General features: G+C 37.0%; 1 protein-coding gene across 1 annotated transcript in view; it reads right to left on the reverse strand.

Moving 5' to 3' along the window:
• Window positions 1-12,957, reverse strand: part of LOC140327130 (TBC1 domain family member 1-like) — a gene marked incomplete in the record, with an annotated part of 58,599 nt that extends 45,642 nt beyond the window's left edge. Inside the window, 4 exon segments of the mRNA XM_072406340.1 lie at window positions 8,255-8,749; window positions 9,007-9,127; window positions 9,505-9,637; window positions 12,676-12,957. Of these exon segments, the coding sequence (XP_072262441.1) occupies window positions 8,255-8,674 (420 nt within the window).
• Window positions 12,958-20,475: the final 7,518 nt, after the last annotated feature.

Raw genomic sequence — 20,475 nt, forward strand, 5'->3', positions numbered from 1 at the left:
GAAATATTAATATAAAATATTGTTTGATGTGTTATCTTTAGCAAGGGATACCACATTTTGAAGCTTGATGAATTCTCTCTCCTGTAACCAGAATTCTTCTAATTACCACTAGATGGTACTGTAGTATTTCTCTATATCACTTACCTCTCTGTCAAAATGTTTTAAACCTGGATAAATATTAACACGCTATTTAATAATAATATTATAGCTTTCTGCAGTGAAAACAATGTAATACATCCAGGACAGAGATTGTTTGAATTGTTATATTTGTGTCTCTTTGGGCTCTATTTACATTGCCTCAAACATTCCCTCATGGGAATCAACTACTACCAATAAAACACATGGAACTGGAAGACTTCCACCAGGAAATGTTTGAGGGAATTTCAGATTCTCCCTTTAATAAATAGAGCACTTTGTGTTGTCTAAGTGCATTAATAAAACAGAGAAAAAAGTAAAAGATGAAATATGTAGTTGCCTGTTCACACCAACCAGATTCTTAATTCTAATTTTTTACCCGACTGGTTATTATAACTGAAATGCAAAAGTTTCCTTGAATTTCCGATGGTTTCGCGACATTTCGTTGAACCGATTTCGGCCGCATTCATTGAGAAGATCCCAGGGCACTAGAGCTTAATTAATCTCTTGTGCCCCAGGATCACAGTGGATTCTTAGAGCTGCAATCATTCTTGCAGCCCTGGGAATCCTGTTTGCGATCCCTGGCACTAGAGGTTAAATAGGGACAAGTATCCCCATTCTAAAACCTTTAGTGCTCCCTGATTGGCTGACTTTTAGAGAGTGCAGGGGGTCCCGGCCCAACTTTATATACTGTCCGGGTCCCCCTATAGTTTTTTTTACACCGGCCATTCTCGCTTACAATTTCGGTAAGCGAGAACAGCGGAATTCGCCGCGAGATTGAGTTTTAAAAATTGGCTCGCTCATCCCTAGTGGCCAGTAAGGCTGGGGAGAAAAATAGCTAGATGATGCTAGATGTCCTCCAACCATGAAATGAGATGGGCTTAATTTCACTTGCTTCAGGTTTAGTTGCAGTGTTTCTCAGCCAGGGTTCAGTGGAATGAGTGGGATTCCTAGGGGTTCCTTGAGCAATGAGCAATCTGTGTGTCCCAAGTCATTTACCTCTGACAATGATCTGTTTGGTTCTGTAGGGATGGCATTCTCTCCACTGATCAGCAATGTAAGAGGCATTCTTCGTAATGAACATCATGCCAATAGATATTGCTATTATTGTAAGACCTGTAAGTTATTTCAAGAGTTCCTCCATCTTAAAAAGGTTGTAATGTGCAATATGGTAATAATAAGCTATTTTAGTACAGAAGAAATGTCTATACAACTGCATAAGATAAAACTGGAGTTCAGCCTTGAAGATGAACTATATATGTTGATAGGTGGTGAGCTTCTGCCATAATCAGTAACTATGAACAGCACACTTACCAATGGCTGAGACTTACCTTTTTGCATCCATACTGCAGAGATGACATGTCCAGGACCGGTCATCACCCAACTTCCACCCTGACTCCACAGTTGATTTCTGAGAGGATGCCCATCCTTTTGGGCCATTAGATGGCCACTAATGTCCCATTCTCCATGCAGTGTAGAGCAAAACAAAAAGCCACCATGACCCAGGGCTTTTTTTGACAATAGCGTCTCTTTTGTCAGTTAGTTTTTGAGTTTAGGTCTGCTTTAAGTGGTTGCAATATCAAATTTAAAGGCCATCTTTCATATAAGTACAGTAAGTTGTAGGAGTAAGTGTCATGAGAGAAAGTCATAGGACTGTTGGCACAGATTTGTGCAAATCTGCCTGTTTGCTGTTTATTGATCAAATGCTAAGGCATGCATGGATGTGCATCTTAATTCCCAATTACTCTCTAGAGCTCAGTTGCTGGGAGATTTTCTTTGTATATACTGTAAGAGTGTATTTTTGACCTGAACTGACTTCTTTGGCTTGAACCCAGATTGACGTGACTCTGCATTCCATCTCTGGCTTAGTTTGGCTACCACAGTTGCTGACCTCCTGCAGCTGATGTCAGGCTGAATCTGTCCTTGCTGGATGTTGTGACAACTATTCAGATATAACCTAGTTTTTATCTAGGTCTGGTTCTGACATGCCCCAGTATTATTGACACTATCTCTTTTTTTTTAACTTCTACTCTGAAAATAAACTACATCTTTCACCTTTGTACTGATACTCACCTCCATCACACAGTATATTCCAAGTATGTGGTGGTTGTTACCAGGAGGCTGAGACCTGGGGGTGACCCACTGCTGAATCTTTACCTTTTTTGGGGGTAAATGGCCAACACCATGTAAGTAGTTTGTATACATTTATACGTTTCTTTTCCACGAATATATTGTGCACCTATTTTTCTGGTATTTCCCAAGGTCTGTCAAAAAAGAAAAAACTGCCCCGACTCTCTGGAACGGTCTTCCTCGTCCTATTCGGCTTGCTCCTACCTTCTTAAAAGAGCACTCAAAACCCAACTATTCAAACTTGACAACCCATCTTTTCCTGTCTCCTCAAACCCACACTACTTACCCACCATTCCATATGCCCCCTCCTGTTGTGTGATACTTCCCCCTTATGCTAGATTGTAAGCTCTCTGGGGCAGGGTCCTCTCCTCCTGTGTCACTGTCTGTATCTGTCTATCATTTGCAACCCCTATTTAATGTACAGCTCTGCGTAATATGTTGGCGCTATATAAATACTGTTTAATAATATTAATAATGCATTTAAAACACCCATCAAACAAAGATAAATAATGCCCATTTAGATAGGCCCTAGCCTAGAACAACATACTCAAACATATTCTATAACCCCAAACCTAAACCCTGAAACCAAGGGTGGTAAGCTACAATATATTCTAGTGTTCTTCTACCTACACTTTAACAAAAAAAATTCAGGTCACACACTGGTTAAAAGATTAGGCCTACTGCTGTGTAATTTAGTATAGTTCATGTCTTTAAAATGGAACTAAACCCACTCCTGTTCCAAGGCAAGGTGAACTGAGTTTAGTTTAATAGCTGCGAACAGGAATAGGTTTGTTTAGTTGCATAAGAGACATCACGTAACCCTTCTACACTTTTATGCTTTAGCTTTACTACATGAAGATTAAAATCTCCATTTAGCTATCATGTCAGTGACTTGAGTGCTGAGTAATACCAATAAACCTCAGCAGTGTGATTGCCATGGAAACTGCTTCCTGTAGCAAAACTTTTTAATGTGAAAACTCTTGCATATACTTTTACCATCTCCACTCATACACTGTATATGCATGAAATAAACTATCATTACTTATTCGGATTTTTTTTATCACCAACACAGTTTTTAAGGAAGTATAGGGCAGTATAACGGCAGCTGTAGACAGAAAGACAATACCTAGTTGTGGGTAGCCAGGAAAGCAATAGGGGTTCTATATACGTATACCTATATGGATGTTTTGGGGTGCTGAGAACACATGGGAGCTGCAGGAGTAATGTGTCTTCTTACAGACAGCATGGCAACTTTACTCTGAAATTTTTTATGGCCAGGTCGCATGCCAGTTACTTGAGAGTTCCAGTTTCTTGAGTTTCAGAGAGTTTACTGTAATATTGTCAAATAATGAGTAAAAAAAATAATATTTTAAGAAAATTATTTGCAGTCAAAATGTTCATGGATTTAACTAACCGCCATAATTAAATTATACCTGATATAACAACTGACATGGGATTTAAGAAATGAGTAAGCAATATTAAATACTATTCCATGCCCAATGGGTAGATTTTCTATTAATTTATGTACCTCTGACACTCAAAGAAGGAAAATCTGATGAGGACATAGAAAGCAAAAAAAATTGATGGGAGATCTGATCTACTCTACCTCTTTCCAAACCTTACAAAAGTACTGTCTAGAGTGTTGCAAATAAAGAGTAAAAATGTAGGCAGAAATCATCAGAAATCATAAAACAGAAATCATAAAACTATAAATCATTTTCTGACTGGCATGTGAAATGTAAAATCTAATCTGCTCTGGGCTATAGTTACATCATCATTATAGCTTATTCCACCAATTAATATTAAGTCTAATTAATACCTAAAATGAATTACAAAAATTATTGACTTTTCAAATCAGAATTGTTGTTTTTAGTTATGTGATATAACAGAATTTGGAGGCATTGATCTCTATACTCAATCCTATAATTACCTTTTGTAATGAGAATTGATGTTTTCCTTTTATACAAGATATAACAGCCACTGGTGTTATCGATCGTAATAATCAATACTGTTTTTAGCTGCCTCTCATAGCTAACGCTGCTGGGGTGATGAACATGTCAAAACAGCAAGTATGGGAGTTATTCTCTCAAAGACTTACTGCATGTTATAAATGGAAAGGTTTCAGAGAATGAACTCAACTATTTGTCCCAACAGCATCTGACACTTGTGCTTTACTTTTCATCAGACACTGAAGGATAATGAACTTTGCCCAGTGTTTGTTTGGGATGTAGTTAAAAATAAGACAGCTGGATACCAGAGCTGTATCAGATCACACATCACAGGACAGTTATAGAAAGATCACAACATCAGCTGAGAAATCAATGGACAACAAGCAGAGACATCAATATCAATATCTGAATATGCCATTGTTTCCTCTAACATTACTGTGCAGGATCATAAATCTAAAATAAGTAAAACAGCATTGAACAGCAGTCTAAAGCATATCAGAACCCTTTTCACTTTTTACGGTACAGTATATTCATTCTGCCATAGGCAAGCACGACTGGGAAGTTCCTTTATTGTACAGCAGAAAAGTGCAGTTACAGGTTTCAGAATTGCTTTGTGTGTGTACACTACATACATTTCATTGTGGCTTTCTCTATAATGTTATTCCTTCTAATGTTAAGACACTAAAAAGGAATATATATATATATATATATATATATCCCCTCCAATTGTGTGTTACTTCCCCCACCTCCTAGCATGTAAGCTGTTCGGGGCAGGGTTTTCTCCTTCTCCTGTGTCTCTGTCATTTGCAATAAATAGCAAACTGTAATGCCTAACTGCAACAAGTGCGCTGCTTATTAAAAAAACGAAAACATTACTGCAGTGTCCCATTTTTAAAGAATAATGATTTATAATATTTCCTAAGCACAGACTTCCCCTATAGAATCATCATTTCTAATATTATTTCCTATGCAGAGGCTTCACCTATAGAATCATCAGTTATATTACTATGTATGGACTCCATCTAAAGAATAATGATTTATAAGTTTGCTTTCCACTTTGGTTGCTTTGTAACTTTGTTTCAAGAGAAGGCTCATTCATTTTAATGAAAAAAAGGTGCTTGAAGGAGAAGGAAATTTGTCACAGTGTTAAGCAGAGAACATTCCAAAGGACACTGCAAGCTTTACATTTTACCAATAAGATTTAAAATACAGAAATATGGTAATCACTGTGATTGTCTGTAAAAGCAATCTCCTCTCTTAATCCACAGTGAAAGTATGCTGTATCAGCATGTTAATGAATTGCTGCATATCCAACTTCTCTGTGTTAAATAGATTATACATTTTATTTTTCTGTCCAACAATTTAGGTAATCTGGGTGTTTATCAAACTATGAAAAACTCTTTCTAAATTCTACAATACCTAACTTTAGCTTGCATGTCCCAAGCTACCACTTTCTTTTTTGATAATACTGTAATAATACTTTGATAATACTTTTGTGATAATACTAAATCCTTCTGATGAAGAACTATAGAATAGGGTGTTGACTCCAAGAATACAGGACTTTTGTTTGCAATAGTGAATTTATATGGATTATGTTGTGTATTTCTTTACAGGAATAGGTTGGTAAGAAGGCACAGTGGGAACAACCTGGTCTTGTGCATGAGCAATTGGCTGCATTCCACCTGGTAACTGGCAGGCATGAATTGCAAAGTCACCACACTATTTATCTACCTGGAGAAAGGGTGATGCTGGCTGAAGTATTAGGTGACATAAACAACAAGTTGGGAATGAGGGCATGAGGAGAAAGAGGGAGAGAGAGAAGGGGGTGAGAGGCTGGGCTACACTGGTGGTCAGATAATCCATGAAAACTGCCAAGTGTAAAATTATCTGTTATTCTCTGTCTCTGTGAGCAGGCATGCTGGTGTTTTTGTACTACACACATTCGTTTAATATGTCATTTTGTGGCTCCCAGAAATAAATTTAAATTGAACAAGAACCTTGATGATCTCCAGATTATAAAAGTTCACTTCATTTTGCAGTTTAATTTCTCAGAAAATTTTATGGCCTCCTTTTACAGAATAAAAAAGTTGTAAACTGCAATTTTTTCTGCCATAGACAGATGAATGAACAATCACTGTACATAGAGTGCCCATACTGTTCACCTTCACCCAAGGTGAGCACTACCATTCGTCTCAGACGACAATTATCTGATGTGTATATGTAGCCTAGTTATTCTGAACCAATTATTTCTGAACTGTTTTTCAACCACAGAAAATCCTTTGTATTTCTGGGAGTCATATCTTGCCAAGTGGCTGCATAGCTGTGGTTTACATTCATTAAGTGTATAGTCTAGCAGGGTCACCAGCCTAGGTTTTATGATCTTGTTGTTTGGTCTCTTGGACAAACAAAGCTTTTTAAAATGTGTATTCTTCTGTGAGATAGATAATAAAAATAGATGACTTTCTTTTATGAAATCACCTATGATAAAATATCATTTTCAGATAAATGTAAACCAGAACTAAACCCGTGGAACTTACCTATCCACATCCCATAACAGGGGGCCGCCATCTTCCCTCTCTTTCCCTTCCAGAGACAACCTTTGGCCATCTTTAATGCCAATGCTAGGACAGGTGTGCAGGAGTTCATTCATCCCTGGCACAAGCAATGGAAACAGGGATTGCAGGGTTTCCCTGGCAAGCTACTTCCTCATGCATGCGTAGCTTTGTAGCCAGAAACTCGCAGCGCCTACAATTAGTCTACACGGACTGTTTCTCCAGCTTTTAACCTGAGGCTTTTAAAGCCCATGTTTGAAATGCCTATGCATTACCATGGGTTAATCTGCACCAGGATGTTTCCTTGAGGGACATTTATGACATTTATGTTCAACGTTGCTTTCAACATTTAAAAAATTAAAACACTGGAAAACGCTCCAAAACCCGGTAAAACCCATAAAAAAGAAAAACGTGGCATAGGTGTTTTCCAGCATTTTAAAGTCAAGCTTTAAAAAGATAATAAAAGTGCATAAAATGCATATAAAAGCAATAGGAAGGTTTACATGCGTTTTTAAAACACCTCCATGTAGACCCAGCCTTAGGCAGGTAAGACCAAATAATGCTGGGACATTCCCTGTCCCTTTCTACAATAATGACCTGAGAATGTTTTATTAATACCAAAACTTCAAAAATCTATACAAATTTGAAACACAATTTACAGTTGCATGTATAGTTCGGTTTATATGGTCTCATATAGTCATGTGTAGGCATCCACAAAATCTAAATAATGATTGAAAATCATATTTGTGACATACTTATCAATTAGCACAGTTTAGGAAGTGTAGAGTTTTTTCACCCGAAACTATCATTCGCAATCTTCTAGTAAATCTAGCCTGTGTACAGGTGGACTGCTACATCGATTATGGATAATGACTGCTTGCTTATTATCATTATTGTTATTATACTATAAAACAAATCAACACTCACCTAAAACGATCACGAACAACCAATAGTTGTAATGACTAGTAATAGTAAATATGTATTAGGCATTATGCCTTCTATGTTTCTGAGAATTTTACAGAACTATATGTCAAGTAAATATATGTTAAGTTTGCTCATTTAAACCAGTGGTCGCCAACCTTTTCGAACCCACGGATCACTAAATTTACCCGCTCCAGACCACACATGCGCTCGGTGTCACTCAAAGGGGAAGAAACTAGTGATGTCATGATGCCAGAACCCGCAAACTTCACTGAGTCTGCGATCTGTAGGGGGAACATGGTTCGGGGTTCTGGCCGGTGCACCCTCCAAACGGGGTTCTTTTCCTGACCACGCTTAGGGGCGAACTGGCCAGAGCCACGGACCACTGGTTGGCGACCAATGTTCTAAACAATTCTCATTACAACAAAATTGTGAAATGTACTGATGATGGGATGCACAATTTGTATTGCGTTGATGTTGTTCATCAGTGTGCCCATCATAACAAAAACAATATCTATATGCATCATATATGCTAGTACAGAGTGGTATCGCACTGGGTTCACTTACTTTGGACTGATCACCAGATCGGAAGACATAGCATGTGCTTTGTTGAGGTGTTGTATCTTCTTCCTTTAGAAGACAGGCAAAATAACTGGGGTCCTGGCTATTGTGTATCAGTTTTTGGAGAAACTGGGGCTTGTACTCAAAGATGCTAGAACAGATTAAAGGATCCCACTGGTGGCTTTCTCCAAGGTCTGGCTCACAGCAGATGCACAAGGGTGATACATACAGCCGCACAGACTGGACAGGCTGAGAGTCCTTGGTTTTTGATAAGCTTTTTCTCTTGATTTCTGCCACCACCCAAGGTATCATTGGCATTGTAGTGAAGGCATGTAGAGTCAAAGAACCAATAAGCTGAAGGTTGTACTCAAGGAAATCATAATTTGGTGATGACTGCTTGGGAGCAATAAATGATATTGGATCCATTGTCAATGTGTAGGGTTCAACTTTCCAATGCCTAGTGCTTCCTTATCTGTTTTTTCATTTCCTTTATGTTGACACCTTTGAGAAAAAGACAACAGAAAAATAATTGAATATAGACTTCAGCAGTAGACTATATCTTCTGTATGTAATTCTGGTCATAGAATCATTGTATTTTGTATTTATTTGTAATTTGTAAAAGTGCAATTGTGTCTTTCTATGATCCTTAATGGACAACTTCACCACATTTATACTTATATTTGCATGGTTGACACACAGTTTACTCAAAAGTTTACTTTTTTAATCTCTGGTTGGCTTTGGTGGCCTGTTATACCCACCTGAATCTTTGATGCCACTACTTAATTAATTTTTTCACTCTCCTCATTATTTAGAACAAATAAATAATTGGGGATTCCAGCTGTGAAAACTTGACATCCCTCGCCATGGCCTTATGAGGGGCTGTAACACAAACTAGTTAAAGAATTTGTCACCCTTATCAATCATGAGGTACATAATAAGTAAGTCAGTGGTTGGGTCAATCTACAGCTGGCAATGCAATATTAGCTTTTAGTGGGTTTGACCTTTGAGGAACTAGATGCAGCAGACAAAAAACAGATATAGTGATTTGGGAAATTATATTATAAAAAGTAGTAAGCAATATGATCTATACATTACACAAAGTAATTTGTTATCCACACTCATTATACATTACACATATTATACATTTCGTACAAGTAACTCACTCACAACTTCAGGATCTGATCACATTAGCACACACTGTGCAATTCTATGTACTGAGAGTTTTAATTATGTGGCATATTAACGCTAATACATACATTTTGCAATTTTCAAAATACAATACCAATTCCAATTCCTCAATTAGCAGGGACTTTAGTGTAATCTGATTTTACAGTTGCATCTGTTTTTGCATACAGTAGTTGCAGATTTTCCCCTAAGGCATGCCAAGACCTTCGAGCATAAAAAAAAACAAAAAACTTTGGATCACACAAGTGAAACATTTTCCTTTATAAATATCTCCCCAAGATGTCAAATTATCATTGGTTTCAGGTAATACATATTGCGAAGACTAAATGTTTTTTTATTGACACAATAGATTTTCTGATATATTGCTCTACCTGAAACTCATTATTGATACTTAACAAACTGCACTAATCCCAGAAGCTGCAGAACACACAGAACACTACATGGGTGTCAACTTTTAAAACATTGATCAGTTCTTGCTGAAAATTCATGCTCCCTGGCTACACTGCGGACATACAAACTACAGCTACCACTGAATAAATGAAATACATTATTCCACCTTTGTGAATAGGAGAGGTCTGACCTTATAGTATAATGGTGCTGAGAGGTCCCTGGAAGTGTATCTTCATAGTACAGTGACCCGGCTGCTTCTCATCCCCTGTACACATTGCTGTCAAGGTTATTAAACCAGAAATGGTGTGGTTGCTGTCCCCAGCTCAGACTGTATCGTGTTACATGTTCTTATAACTAAACATCAACAGGCAACATGTTCTAGCATAAAATACTTGATAGAGCCAGATGGTACAAGTGAAATATAGGATGTTCCCATTTTTTTTAATTGAGGACTAAAAGATGTTCTGTATACCTACTGTATGTATTTCATTTTATTTCTGATGTGTAAATGTTCTACATTTCAGCATATTCATATTTTTTTGAAATAGAAAGAAGAACAAGTGGAACTACAAAAAGTGTATAGGCAAAGGCACCTGCCATGCCCCCATTGTGTGCCCCATGACAACTAATACATAAGAATAAGGGCTTTTACTACTTTTTCTTCATGTTCATCTAGAATGGTTTGTAGGAATATTTAAGCATTTGTAAAGGTGTTTTAAAATCAACTATGTAACATAAAAGAGGTAGAAGAGAAGAAAATGCCTGAAAACACCAATGTATTTAAAAACATATAAACAGCCACAAATACTTTTAGACACCCCATTTATTTTAAATGGGGGAATTAAAGAGCAATTATTACTGATTGAGGGCATCTTCAAGCATTTATAGGCATTTTAGGAATGTACAAATGTTTCAGAGTTTGTTCTCTTTCCAGCCCAAAAGGCAACACACAAAAACACTTTATTGTGTACCACAGTGAAAGTGCAGACCCGATGTTTAAAGCTCAATTACAAAATTAATGCATATCTATATTCATAAAGAATGTATTTTTTAAATTTTATATCAGTCCTTTGTAGGTTACCTTGTCCAGTCGTGGGCTGGGGGCCTGGGGGGTGGAGGTCCATGAAAGTAGATACTTACATCTACTCCAGAGCCTGACATAAAGATAACAAGTCTGCTAATTGTAGCTTTTGTATTACAAAGTTCATGGTTATGGTTATGGGAGTATAACTATCAGTCTATCAGTTAGCATTTTGTGTTAGAATTATATGCACAATGGTAAGCAGTATGGGGTTAGAAGCTCTGCTAGATGTTTATGCCAAGTGTGTTTTCTAAGAGAGAATATTTCCACTAGTATATAAAATGTTGCATTATCTTTAACTTTTACATAGTTTGGGGAGTAGATAATACCCTTCTATAACAGTGTGGAGAACAGTTATTACCTTCTTCAGATATTACTGCTGTTTGTAAAATTTCACATGGGGTGATTACACCTAAATTATTTATAGGGTTCAGGATGGGCAAACCAAAGGTTCACTTGTACAAGTACCAGCTACAAAGTCTTTAAGTAATTCTTTCATGAAATATGGGGGCTTCCATTGTGGGCCTTCATCTGAAAATGCTAGATGCCTAGCTGTGTCTGAATTCAACATATTTCACTGAAAAATGCTGACATATAGACATAAAAATGCTGACATATGACAGTGCTTTATAAGTTCCATAGTCATGTTACTCTCTCTTTACAATCTAACCTCCCAATCATAGTAATAATCTATTATCCTTAACCTTTTGTACCCTTGAGGAACCCTTAATATAATTTATGAGGTGTTGGTGAACCCCTGCTATTTTCAGTCAATTGAACAAACACTAAATGCATTGCTTGCTCGTGGTAAGAATACCATCCATACTCAGTGGTTAGAATGCCACCTTCACAGCTAAACAGATCCCTGGGTTTATGCAGCTGGCTCTCCTAAGTGGTGTTGGCTAAACTGGTACAACTTAGGGAACCCCTAGCAACTTCTGGAGGAACCCTAGTGTTCTATAGAACTCTGTTTGGGAATGGCTGATCTAGAAGCAAATAGACAACATGTATGCTGTTTGAAATTTGGATGGAAACTCACAAATACCAGTGGAACATACAAACTCTATGCATATAGTGTCCAGGTTAAGACTGAAACCAGAGACCCAGAACAAACACCAAGGCAAGTGCCAGACACTGAGCCAACCAAATATTCCATCATTTTCTATTTCAGCAACTCAAGCAGCACTGAAACAAAAGTATCAAAATATCAGCCAGTGAACTAGCATTTACAAAGCAGTTTAGCAATGACAGTTTCCATTATTCTCCCACAACTATGTCTATTTCAACACAGAACTCACAATGAGGTATACAAATTTCCATTTTATTAGCTGTACAGGCGTATATGATACTAGTAAGTGATTACCTGCATATTAAAATATATGGCCTGAGAAAACAATGGCACAAGGCAAAAAAGACTGATATATGATCAGAGTATAAATTTACAGCAATAAATGTGAACTGTGTACACGGATTGCTGCATTTATCTTTTATTGATAAACCCAGCTTCTGTCTTGCTATATCTACATCACTATCCTCATGTGAAGTATCTTCTGTCTGCTTGCATACTGCAAATTAAATTTTATAAATCCATAATTTATATAGTATATGGTTGCCCTATGTCTATCTTGCTGCCCTAAATAAAAATGCTAAACAATAATTATCAGCTTACAGGGTAAAGTCTCCCCTACCATCTGCAGAAAAGGTCCAGGCTGGGCATTGCATGTATTGCAGATGTATTACTATAAAGATATATTATTCCAGCATCACCTACCTGACAGCAGAGTTCTGGATGCATAAGGATGCCAGGCATTGCAAGGGGATAATCCTTAGGCCAGACTAGGCAATTGGAACCCACAGTATGACCCCAAAAAAGAAATACAGATCTCTTTTTTCCCCTTCCACAGTGTCAGCCTCATAACACTGCAAAGCAACAAGCTCAGAGCAGCTAGAAGAGGAACAGAGATGGGGAGGGACAGAAAAAAGACATAAAAAGCATCAGTGCTGTCCTGGGTGAGGTGGAGGGGCTGGGGAATGAGTGAATATATGAGTGTCTGTGCTATACTTCATGCTGCATCTATATGGCAGGAAGGATTAGACAGGCGAGGGGGGCTGAGAGACTGTCATGTAAAATAAAGTGTATAAAAGGATATGTGTGGGCCAGATAAAGATTTGTGTTACTTGCTAACAGAAATGTCACTTAACTATTGTTCTGTCGGTTTTAGGGTGGAAATGTCAACCAGTGTTGGTAAACTGCTGAATGTAGGACAAAATATGTAATTGGAGAAGATTTAAAGCAAACCTTACTTGAAATATAAACTATGTCTTACCATCTTGTAAAAATACTAATTGCCTGGCTATTACGCCAACTGTATGGATCCAGTACATTCCAAGGGCCTGACCTGACACAAGTTTGTAGATCAGCAATGTCAAATACAGGGTTTTATTTGCATTTTCAATGTAATAATATGTCATTATGTTAGCCCAGGTAACTAACATTGGCATAATGGTAAGTCAGTAATGGCAGTCATCATGTTTTTCCAAGAGCAATTCCTTTACATATTAGGAATAGAAAGTGAATTATCTCACGTAGCAGCCATCTTAAAATGTATGTATTTCTATTGAAACTTGTGTAAACCACTTGGGTAAGTGTCACTAATTGAAATATGGTTCAGTAACAGAGTTTTATCATTTCTAAATAAACCACAACTGATCCCGCGTCTACAATACTACACAATTAGTAATGTGATTGCCTAACAACTGAAATTTTAAGTCATCTAAGGGCAAATAATACTAAAAAAAGTTCAAGAAGATGAGAAAGATTTAAAGGGTTCTTCTAGTTTACATTTTATCTAAACTTTTTTCATTTAAAAGATTGTATCAGTTCCTTAAAAGGTTTTTTACCCATCATTGGATGTCATGATTCATAGCTGTGTAGATGATCTGCTGGGAAGATTTGTTGTAGGAATTGTTTAGCAGTAGTTGTGACAAACTGTATATGAGCCCTTACCCATATCTATCTTGTTTAGGTTACCCACTCCTTTTTTTATTTCTATATAATGAAAAATGTAGCCATTTAAGGATTCTTCAGAAATCATTTCTGTGGATTTGGGTGATATGGGTGTTTGATGCCCATGTGGACTGTTTATATTTGTAATTTTTGGGAAATACTGTGGATTGCCAAATGTGCTAAGTCCAAGCTTACAAAAGTGGCTGTCTGCATATGGTAATCTTTGGACAACTTCTGTGGACTTTCGGAGATGGTATAAGTGTCTGGTACCCACTTGGGCTGTTCATATTTGTCACCTTTGTGGACAAATGTGTTGGGTATCACGTGCCAGCTTCTAAATATGTCACTCTGCATGTTTAAAGCTTTGGAAGAACAGGATACAGGTGTTACCTCTTGCAAACCATCAATAGGAAAACATGCTGCCGTATGGAGAAATATTTTGTACACTGGACCACACAATATGTCTTCCCCATGAACACATTGCATAAACATCCATTGCTCTCTGTTTTTATTATTATTAATATTAATATTATTAATAAACAGTATAAACTAAGATTAAACAGAGAAAGCATGTTTATGAAAGTTATAATTTGTTTAGGTCATGGTAAGTACGGGTACATTTATCTGAGCTTGTTCTGTAATGTTTCAGATTCTTACCGTCTCGTCCAAGTAGCTTCTTTACTTTTAATGAGTGTCTGGAACTTAACCCAGCAAATAAAGAGACTCTGACAATAAAAGAGCTTTTATATTCACCTCTGTCTCCTACTTCTAATTAATTTCAGTGCCCAGGCTCCTTAGTGTCAAATATTAACGATGGTGGGCACATTGCTGGAATAGAAGCAGGAGATATGAGTTGCCACAGAAAAAAATCAAGGTAGATCTTGATTATCTAAGAACAAGTCCAGTCCTAATCTTTGACAAAATACATGTGCTATGGCACATTTCTTGGTGACTGATTTACCTGTGAGACCAGAGATTTTGGGATTAATTCCTGACACTTATTAAAACTGAAGAATAGCAGAATAGTAGAACTAAACCGTTACATAAAAAAAAACTGCAATCAAACGTAAGGGAAAGGTGGTATCCCTACTGCAATAAAATATTCTTACTTGCCTAAATGCAATTTTTTAATACACTCATCTGTCCCCGTTCCATCATGGGTGCCACCATCTTCTTGTTCTTTTCCAGGTTCTCATCTTCGACCATCTTGTTTGGTTGGGATAATGTAACTCCCATGCATGCGTGTGGGAATTTATTTAGTTGTGGCAACCCCAGGGGATGCTGGGATACCCAGCATATCCCGATATTATATAATGAGCCCAACACGCATTGCTCACTACTACTAGGAATAGTAAAAAATGGAAAACACTTGAAAAGTAAGTAACATTTTCATTTTGTGAATGCTCATGTTTTGTAGAATGTTTTTTTTTTTTTTTAAATTACATGCATACTAAGACTGATTTACTAAAGGGGATATGTGTTTGCATAATTAGTATTGCATATTGCATGCATAATACAGTGATATAGTTTCAACATACCTTTCAAAAATCTTTTTACTCATTTAATTTTTCAGCATGTATTATCTTGAGGTTCTGAGTTATATCGGAAGATTAATAAATACTGGCATTGGAATATCTAATAGTCACCCCCACCAGGCAGTAAAATGTGTCTAGTGCTCGTCACTTGTAAAGAGCAGCTGCTTGGCCTTTCTTGCAGACACTTTGTGATCTGGTATAGAACACATGCTGTAATTATAGGTGCAAAAGGGGAATTAGGCATTGCTTGCTGTACAAATCGTGGATTCTAAAGTCCATAAGACAATATAATTTGCTGTAAATTTACAAAAAAAAATTACAAACATTCAAAAGATTAAAAATAAGCAATCAAGCATGAGTATTTACCATTTATTGAGGCGAATCCGATGAAAAGATATTCAAAGGATACTAAAACTAAAAATTTATCACAAAGCTATGTAAATTTAAAGGCAAGAAAACTAGAAAAAGTCTTTATTCATCCATTTAAACAAAACAGTTAACATGGCTTTAGGATAACATTGAGTATATGGTTTTGTTCATGTTGGCTTTAGGATGTATAGGAGTATTGTGTACATAAGCTTGTGCAAAGCTTTGAATAGATTTGTTGAAGCCTTTGAAGTAGATCTGAATTTAAAAAGTGAAGATTTTCTGTTAAAAGAACAATCAATAAATGGTGATTTTTGTCTAAGCAGTGTGAAAATGTATCCTATGTCCTGGTGTTCAGACGTATACTATATACGTAGGCAGTCATGTATCTTGAACCCTATAGCAGTGCAGTGTATGTATGTATGTATGTATATGTGCAGTGTCCCTCTGACTGCTAGATTCAGCAAAGAGTTGATGTCAATAATGAGCTGCTCTCCATTCTCCTTGTTTCAGAGAAAGCTTTCAGAACTTATCTTCATGGTAAGTCACTATTGTGGAAATGTCAGCTGCAAGAAAAACCACAGGTGTTACTGTGACTAGTATGAATGAACACCTGATTCCATTTTATAAGGAAACCCCTATGTTAACCAAATGATATAGGTAAAAAACTAAACAAGCCCTTTTGTAATTTTTGGGTGTTGTAAGCTTTTTTTACTACCTTTTTGTTGCTGTTGTATAACAATTTCTAGGTTGAACCTGTAAAAAAAAAATCAACAGGTGAAAAAAGGTACGAAGTACGCTAAATTTCACGCAACATTGGGAGCATTGCATTTTTTCTCAATAATAGTAGCGTTACATTTTAAAATGCAGGAATGAGCAGAAATATTCTAGCTTGTGTTATTTTGACATCTCATATAGCCAACATGGTAGTTAACAAAATGTTGTGGAATCAAAGCTGTGTAAATGTCTAGTGTCACTATGCAGGTAGGGATTCTTTATATACTTGTGAAATATTAGCAGCTCAAAAAAATATCTTTCAGTTTTAAAATAGTTTTTAGGTTGTTTTAGGCACTTGGTGACACTGCTGCACTGAAAGCTACAACAGTCCATAAGACAAATTGGTCAAATTAATGCAGGAAACCCTCACTGACGCAAATAAAAGCTGCTGGAGTATCCGGCTGCCTATTTCTAGCTTTAATACTGAGTAATCACCAGAGATGAGGTCAGGGTTTTAAACAAGCTTCCTCTGTTCGATGTTCTGCACAGATGTGTGCAGACTTATGCAGCAATTTGAAGGGATGAAGCAACCAATGACAACTGTGTTCAGGAGGAGAAAATAGAGACTTTTCAGTATATGCCATCTCTTTTCTATAAAAGATTGCATTTTTAGTAAAGTGAAAGCTGCAGCAAGAGCTGGGCTTGAACATATGTTAACAGTTGTAGTTGGTTAGCTGCTGTGCAACCTTGCAGTTTTTTTTTCAATATTGGGGGTTTTGGTTTTTCTGGGTTTATTTTTTGGGAAGGTATACTTTACTATGGGCTTTTTTTTGTTGATATGTGCAGCATATAGCTGTTGCTGGCACAAAGCGGCCTTTTGTTAGCAGTGGTCTGTTAGTGGTTACATTATTATACCATACCACTGCTACAACTGCCAATAGTTTCAGGCAATCGCCTTTATACATATAAAAAAAATGGGGGACCGAGGTAGTTGGGGGTAAGCACATATCAAAACAACAAATTGGTTGTTGGCCTGTACCCATCTACACACAGGCAGCGAATTAAAAATGTATAAGGCTAACTTCTTTTTTTATTATTGGCTCAACATCTCTCTTCAATCTACACAGCAAGGTCCCCAGCAATGGCAAAAGTACCGTACATCAGGATGGCGGTGATGGAGAATCTGGTGGCCTATTCACAGATGCCGTCTTTGTGAAGTGAACTGGTAAGTGATAAGCTGCGGTAAGTGCTTTCAGAAACTATATAAAGTTTTATATATCCAGTAATTAGGTTTAAGTACAGCTAAGAACTAGATAGAAATGAATACAGTGGTCCTCATTTATTAAAGCTCTCCAATGCTGGAGAGGATACACTTTCATCAGTGCAGCTAGGTGATCCAGCAAACCTGGAATGAATTTGGTCTAGAATTGAAAACATTTGCTACCAAATAGGTAATGCCTTTTAGGTAATTCGGTCCAGGTTTGCAGAAAATGCAGAAATGGCCAGCTATTTGGCAACAAAGAACCTTACCTTATCCCAGCAGCTGAATGTCATTTTCAACAAGTAGGTTTTCTATTAAAAAGATTGAGTTCATGGTCTAATATTTTGAAGTAGTTTTGTGTATTTAAGTACTCTGTAAATGAAATATCTTTATATAGAAGAAGGCGCCATTTATTCTTTCACCAGTAGAGTCCCCTGTAAAAGTTTCTGACAGCACCACCAGGGTTTCCTAAAAATTCAAGGGTTCCCAGCTCAGAGGAAAATAGCTCCCCTAGCTCCTATTTCAAAATAAAGTGGTTTGAGAAATGGCAGATGACAAATAGTGGCATGCTGTAAACATATTGGGCCTGATTTATGAAAGCTTCCCAAGGATGCAGAGAATACACTTTCAGAAGTGAAGCTGGGTGATCCAGAAAACATGGAATGGGTTTTTAAAAATCATTTGCTAGCAAAAGTTTTGAATCCTGGACCAGATCCATTCCAAGTTTGCTGCATCACCCAGCTTTACTAATGAAAGTGTATTCTCTCGAGCCTTGGAGTGCTTTTATTAAGCAGGCCCGGTGTATAGACAGGAGGTATGTTACAAGTTTCCTGGAAAAAAATAGAGCCTAAAAATATACCTACTGCAGCCACCACATCTAAGGATATAGTAATCTGCAGTATTTCTTTTTATTAATAATATTATTACTAAACAGGATTTATATAGCACCAACATATTATGCAGCACTGTACATTAAATAGGGGTTGCAAATGACAGACTAATAGAGACAGTGATACAGGAGGAGGAGAAGACCCAGCTCCAAGAGCTTACCTTATTTTACATTTTTCTTTTTGGGTTTAGATACAATTTAATTTGTTATGGGTCTAGGAAACTACTAGACCACCAGTGTAGTGTAGGAATTCTAAAATGGAATTTAGTGTAGGTCAGATCTGTGTGAATTGTTTTTAAAATCAGCTTTCCATAAATCATACAGGAAGGGAATGTGCTTTATATATATGCCCTCCTATTGTCAGATCTCCCTTGTTTAATATCACCTTCATAACACCACATGTATGACAGTGACCCGTTTTACTGAATTATCTCAAACTGCTATGTTAAATGTAGGGTTCAATGTACAAGGATTCCACAGGCTATAAATAGGGTGGTTGTACCATATGTCTCATATATCAAGCAGATGTCCGGCCTTTAAAGATCACACAGTAGTGGTGTCTGAACTGTGTGTTCCGCTGATGACAATCACATTTCAGCCATGTCATCATGACTCTTTCCAGAGTTACCCTGCTTGGTAAACGCTAGATGATCAGTAGAACACAGAGTTGCAAATTGAAATCATGTTTCCAATTCCCGGTGTAAATTTAGAGGTGTTCCTTCTTCCAGCACCTCTGTACCTGAAGCTGAATTACATAACTCATATAATCCATTGCAACTTTTTGATATTTTTGGTGTGACTGGACAAACATGACAAGAAAAAAAATTGCACAAGGTTTGATGTAGAAAAACATAGGGAAAGTTTGGAAAAGAAGTAGGAAATCTAGTTTGCACAACTTCAAGAAAATAAGGCAACATGAGCATGAGTGAAAATGTTAAATATATCAAGGCAGTGTTCAAATTGTTCCTGTTCATAAACATGCGTTATTGTACATTGTGCCCAGGTAGCTCATTTTAGTAAGTTTTTTTTTAATGCATGCATTATTATTATTATTTGTATTATTATAGCATCAACATATTACACAGCACTTTACAAAGTCCATAGTCATGACACTAGCTGTCCCTTCAAATGTTTTAGTTCAATGAGCTCATTTTAACATTTTAGTTCAATGAGCTCATTTTAACAAGTTTTTTTTTTAATGCATGCATTATTATTATTATTATTATTATTTGTATTATTATAGCATCAACATATTACACAGCACTTTACAAAGTCCATAGTCATGACACTAGCTGTCCCTTCAAATGTGCTCACAAACTAATGCCCCTACCATATTGTCTAAGGACAATATTTAAGGGAAAGCTGATTAACCTAACTGCATGATTTTTGGGGATGTGGGAGGAAACCAGAGTACACGGAAGAAACCCACACAGACACAAGGATAATATATAAACTCCTTGCAGATAGAGTCCTGGCCAGGAATTGAACCTGGGACCTAGCGCTGCAAAGGCAAGATTGCCAGCCATGCTGCCCATAAAGTTGTGAATAAGGCTGATTTTTTTAATATGAAGCTAAGCATATTTAATACTTAAAAAGTATTCAAGCAGAACTAAACTTGTGGATGGGTGGTGACATTCTGCCATAATCAGCAAGTGTGCACAGCATACTTATCGATTATGGCCCATACTTTTCTGCACTCACTCACTTGAGTTTACCCTTAAGATCTTACTACCAGAATCCCTAAGGGACATTATAAAGCAACGGTAATCCAACTCTCCAAACTACTTTTTGAGAGT

The sequence above is a fragment of the Pyxicephalus adspersus genome, chromosome 3, assembly GCF_032062135.1.
Source record: "Pyxicephalus adspersus chromosome 3, UCB_Pads_2.0, whole genome shotgun sequence".
Classification (NCBI taxonomy): Eukaryota; Metazoa; Chordata; class Amphibia; order Anura; family Pyxicephalidae; genus Pyxicephalus; species Pyxicephalus adspersus.